General features: G+C 38.3%; 1 protein-coding gene and 1 long non-coding RNA gene across 2 annotated transcripts; one reads left to right on the forward strand and one right to left on the reverse strand.

Moving 5' to 3' along the window:
• Nucleotides 1–961: 961 nt before the first annotated feature.
• On the reverse strand, nt 962–1,535 carry LOC131681715 (uncharacterized). Its single transcript, XR_009303974.1, has 3 exons — nt 1,360–1,535; nt 1,191–1,299; nt 962–1,135 (listed from the first exon to the last, which is right to left on the reverse strand). It is a non-coding gene; the product is annotated as an uncharacterized LOC131681715 (long non-coding RNA).
• A 416-nt stretch (nt 1,536–1,951) lies between these two features.
• Nucleotides 1,952–4,215, forward strand: LOC131684775 (intraflagellar transport protein 56). Its single transcript, XM_058967915.1, has 3 exons — nt 1,952–2,003; nt 2,063–2,203; nt 2,265–4,215. Exons 1-3 carry the CDS (start codon nt 2,001–2,003, stop codon nt 3,777–3,779), a joined length of 1,659 nt encoding a protein of 552 aa, XP_058823898.1. The 5' UTR covers nt 1,952–2,000; the 3' UTR covers nt 3,780–4,215.
• Nucleotides 4,216–5,825: the final 1,610 nt, after the last annotated feature.

Genomic DNA, 5,825 nt, shown 5'->3' on the forward strand with positions numbered 1-5,825 from the left:
AACATTTCCAATATTTTTATGGGGCATTGGTTCATTTTAATTGCTCTTTTATTACTATTTTAGTGCTCTTTTGCGATTATTTTATGGTTCAATTTTACATAATCTATGGATCAAATCACCCTTTTTTATGGATCATTCACACTTTTTTATGGATTTTCAGTTTTGTTTTATGGAACATGGACAACTTTTTTATGGATCGTTTTTCAATTTTTTATGGATCATTTTTGTTGTTTTAGCGGCGCAAACTTAGGGCTGCCATTTCTGAATGGAGTCATTATGGATTCCAAATCAAATGCAACAACCGATTCCGACTCAGAATCGGTTGTTGCATTTGATTTGGAATCCATAATGACTCCATTCAGGAATCCGAATCAAATTCCGAATGGTTTGACCGGGTAATCGTGTGGCGTTCCCCAATAAAAATCTTATGGTTAAATAGCTTAACGACGTGTCTATCCAAACTATAGATGGAATGGTTTTACAATGTGGGTTATAGTACGTGTATAGTTTGGTTTTATTAGGGTTGCGCTTTCTCTTTCTATAACATGTGTGCATACAAAAGAATTATCACTTCCAGTAATCCTACAGTACATCTGCTGAGCCCTTCCGAATGCATGAGATGTGTTTCTGCTGAACATTGCATGCAGGACATTGCATGCATTATTTTAGTTACTGAGTGTTACTGTAGCTCAACACTGCACGCACTTGTTCTTTAATTGTTAGTTTACTTGTATATGTACCGATCGAATCCGTTATGTTGTTCGCAAGAGCATACATCTCAAAGGGTGTAACGTGCAGCTGAATTCACTATAAAACGCTTGAATAAACTTTGTGAGTTTTGCCTTACATACCTTCTTACACATCTCAGCTGATCCTATCTGCCGATGGTCCAACCAGGATCAATTGTTTGGTTACATCTCCATTATCCAATTTAATTATCCAGAACCGAACGCGGCACCCGATATGGAGGTTGTCGGTGACGAAAACAACACAATGAATGTATTTTAATGAGTTTATATACATTATTTATTAAAACAACAATCACCGTTTACTTTCGCCCAACGCTTCCTACCACTGTTTGAAGGACAGTCTTCAATTTATCGATATCTGCAAGATGTTTAAAATGCAGTTGTAGCTGAGGACACAGCGTTATCATCAGAAATAAATTAATTCGAAGTTGAGCAGTATACCCTGAAAAGAATTTGGATTTTCCCGCATTGTCGATCGCGTCATCGTTTTGCTCCTGCTTCCCGACATCGAAGTGCATCATTGGTTACTTTTTAAAAATGATTCCATTCACTGAAAATTGGGAATGCCATTAGTTGAAAGATCGATGAATCGTCATAGTATTCAGCTTACTTGAATTCTCGATGAATCTTGTGTCCAGTTATCCGACTGCGGCAACAGAAGTGGATGATATGAACAACGGAATAAAGCGAGGAATAAAGTGTACGGACTATGTTTTAAGTTGTTTGTGTAACTAGCGAAAACAACATCACCATGGGCACGATAAACAGATTGCGTTGCCAGTTGTATTTATTTCCATAAACTTGAACCTGTCAAGACGGAGCTGAGCAATTGGGTTGTGTAATTTGATTGTTCGGTGAACCCAAATATGGTTTTGCTTTTGTATGGGACCTTGGCGTATTTAATTTGTATTTGGTTTTACTGTAATAATTCTATACATATCGTTTTCGCTATCTTATTATGTGATGAATTAACAATTCGATTTTTTAATTACGATAATCATGATAAGATCCTATGTAGGGGGAGGGGGAGTTCATTAAAATCTTACGAACTCTTATCTGGAGGGGGAGGAGGGGGAGGTTGAAAAGCTCTAAAAAAGCCTTTCGTAATTAGTGTACGTCCCCCTATACAATCCAGGAGTACGTTCGCATGCGCGCAACCCAACCGTTGCCAGGCACCAACAATGCGCCAAACATTGCTACACCGCCAACCCTTTTCAAACAAATCCTTTGCACTCATCCAAGTAATCGGAAATGGTAAGCGTCTTTAGGCGAAGCCTGCTTGAGAATATACTTTAAACTTCGATTCACTACAGATTTTATCCCGAGCTAAATCGGATTCTGCCAAGGAAGGACGAGGCTCTGCCGGATCCAGCGGTGCGAAGAAGACGGTTGTTCCATCCTTCGAAGATTTCCTTCTGAAGCGAGATTATGTCGGGGCGAAAACTGTACTTCAGGTAATGACGTTGTAACTATATATGATCGGTGACAGTTTCTCAAAATGATTCATATTTTCAGTGCTCGAAATACTACGATGAAGTGTCCGATACACTTAAAGACCTATGGGTAGCCTTTTGCGACTTCCACATCGGAGATTACAAGGATTCGTTGCAGCAGTACGAAAAAATGTACGCAGCCGATAGTATTCAGAACGAGGTAGCGTTGAATATCTGCGTTTGTATGTTCTATCTGGGAATGTATGATGAGGCTCAGAAGCTGGTCGAAGAACTACCGGAGAATCCACTGAAGATTCGGCTGCTGTTCCATCTTGCGCATAAACTTAGCGAAGAGGATCGTTTAATGGAATTGCATGGATCATTGCGCGATGTTGTGGAAGACCAACTTAGTCTAGCTGGAATGCATTATCTTCGCTCGCACTACCAGGAGGCAATCGATATCTACAAGCGAGTTTTACTGGACAACAAAGATTTACTGGCACTGAACGTTTATATTGCAATCTGCTACTATAAACTAGACTACTACGATATATCGCAGGAAGTGTTGGATTTGTATCTGAATCAACATCCAGACAGCACGATCGCCATCAATTTGAAGGCTTGCAATCGTTTTCGATTATTTAACGGGCGTGCTGCGGAGCAAGAAATTAAAAATATCGTAGATAATGGAACTTTTGGGGCCGATTTGATCAAACACAATTTGGTTGTGTTTCGAAATGGAGAAGGAGCACTTCAGATTCTGCCGCAGCTGATTGATATTATTCCCGAGGCACGATTAAATCTGGCCATCCATCATCTTCGCCGAGGAGATATACAGGAAGCACACCAATTGATGAAGGAAGTGCAACCTTCGGTGCCGCAAGAGTATATTTTGAAGGGGGTTGTTTATGCTGCTCTAGGACAGGAAACTGGTTCGAAGGAACACTTGAAGAATGCTCAACAGTGTCTTCATTTGGTTGGAGGCTCGGCGTCGGAGTGTGATACCATTCCTGGTCGACAGAGTATGGCTTCGGCATTTTTTCTTTACGGACAATTCGAGGAGGTCCTTGTCTACTTGAACTCTATCAGGAGTTATTTTGTAAATGATGACGTATTTAACTATAACTATGCACAAGCAAAGGCCGCAACCGGTTACTATAAGGAAGCTGAGGAACTACTGCTACAGATTCATGATATTACCATTAAAACGGATCACACCTACGCGATGGTACTGGCCAAATGTCACATACATTCGGGACACGCTGATCAGGCATGGAATATATTTCTAACCAAAGATTCAACTCCGGAAGCGTTCGCAATGCTTCAATTGATCGCCAACGACAGTTATCGTGTTGGTGAGTTTTGGGTGGCGGCAAAGGCGTTTGACACGCTGGAAAAGTTGGATCCTAATCCGGAGTACTGGGAGGGCAAACGTGGTTCCTGTGCGGGTGCAGTTCAAGCTATTCTAGCTAAACGTTCAAGCGGAGCCCCTCCGGGCGGTGTGGCGGAGGTAATTGCATTGCTTCGAGATTCTACCAACACACAGGCGGAAAGTATGCTGCGGACGATCAGGCGCTATGCCAGCAGTATAAAGTAGAATCAATCGTGAAGAAAGAGCCGATGTTTCTTTTAAACATGATTAAAGTGCTATATTTCTACTTAGCGGTGATAAACTATTTTTTCCAGTAAGGAGGAAATTGTTTAAAACCACACTTGCGGGTGAAGGGCACACTACCTATACCTAAATTAGTTATGAAATTTGCCTTTCGATGTTGTCTCGTCAGAATCCGACGCTAACTTAGTGTCTTGACGCCAGCTCCAAAACTCCGAGCTCCGTGATGTCCCGAAGTTTTGATTAAGCTGATGAAAATTAATCGAAACTGTTTGGTTTTGCAAGTCCTAGGGTGATGAGTCTATTTTGGCACCATTAGGGAGAGGATCGCACTATTTTTTAAACAACTTTAAAAGAAGCCATATTACCTATAACCTTTCTCAGAATAAAGTATCAGTGTACTGTTTCTTAAACATCTATATAATGCTTATTTAACAGAATTGTCTCAATTTTCAGCATTAATAAAAATCAATGTTCTATTCTGTGCATCTATTTTCACCTCAACGATCCAATTATCGCCTCAAGGGTGTGCCAATTTCCATGAGGCAATCTGGTTGAAACGCAGTGCCTCATATTCCATTTGTGTCAATTCTAACTAGGTATCCAGATCATGGACGCCAACGCGTGATTTGTAAAACAAATCATTCTGCTTTTTTCAGCCGATCAAAACAAACGTATACATCACGCACATGAAAGAAACTTATCAGCAGTTAATAGAAGACCGCCCAGAATTGCGCACGCAGGAAATATCCATGCGAAGGTTAACAACAGGAATGACAAGTTTCACATCACACATTGCTTTCTCCCGATCCGAATTGTATGTGCAGATGAAAATAAAATATCTGCAGTCAACAATTAGTTGAATAGCTTGAAATAATTGATTACTTATACCTGAAATTGCATTGCAATATATTTTCAAGTTCATGTTTTGGTTTGGCCGCACTGGTGATTCTTTTCTGTATGATGGATGCAAAAAGTTTGTTTTGATTGTGGCAGTGTGGTCGGACAAAACATGACGACAATGTGAACCCCCGTAGCTTTTAAAGTGAAATAATCGTAAAAAGGTTCCCCAGCTAAAATAAAGGTACCATAAACTGGGGTGACTTTCGTAGATCGCTTGTTAAACCAGAATAGTCTACCGAATCATTTTAATTTGAAATGATTTTGACTCTAAACTAATAAAATACTGATTTGTTATACTTTTTGAGTATATTGTTCGGTTTTTGGATACAAAAACTACAAAAAACCGAAATTTGACTTTACCTTATTTTTACAAAGCTTCGTATAGTGTCTATTTTTTGTAAAACAAATGAATCTCAGATTTGAGCAAGAGTAATAAATTACAAGTGAGTTTTTATTTTTCTTTAGATTGGGATGCGCCAAATTTAGTTTTAAGAGTTTGTTTATTTTAAATACTTTTTTTGTGAAACTAGTTGGCAATTATTTCAAATTATTTTAAGCTAAAATTCGCAACATTTTTTTTATTGTTCAATATTCCAACGTGTTAAAATGAATGAAACTTTTTGTACATTGATAAAGCACTGAAATAAAACAATTTTAGCATTTTTAAAGGTTTTCAGAATCTTTTATTTATTTTATTGAAAACAAATTATGCGATTATAAATTTTGGTTACTCGAATTTTGCAGTATATTGAAATACTTTGTATAATACCAATTAACATCTATTTAACAATGAGTATCTTTCCAGAATTAGTTTAAACAAATATTTGAATGAAAAACATTGACATCAATAACTTAATGTGGGTGAACATGCAGATTATCAAAGTCATCCCGGAATACGAAAACGGACTTCAACTTGAAATCATTTTTAAAAATAGCTGTAAGCGGACAATTTTAGGTAAAACCATCCAATCTTGTTCTCCATACATCAGTAAATGGTTTAAAAATATTAAACTTGAAAGAAATGTGTTGCGTCTAAAAATATGCAATGATTACTTCGAAAAGTGATCAATGTCACCCCGGTTTACGATATGTATCAGTGCAATGTTTAGTATATTTGTGCCGGATTAC

This window comes from Topomyia yanbarensis, chromosome 2 (assembly GCF_030247195.1).
Source record: "Topomyia yanbarensis strain Yona2022 chromosome 2, ASM3024719v1, whole genome shotgun sequence".
Taxonomy (NCBI): Eukaryota; Metazoa; Arthropoda; class Insecta; order Diptera; family Culicidae; genus Topomyia; species Topomyia yanbarensis.

Bases quoted from the DNA above. Each gene is read 5' to 3' on its own strand.
- LOC131684775 (XM_058967915.1), top strand. The intron at 2,204-2,264 runs GTAATGACGTTG...TCATATTTTCAG, and splicing joins GGGCGAAAACTGTACTTCAG to TGCTCGAAATACTACGATGA.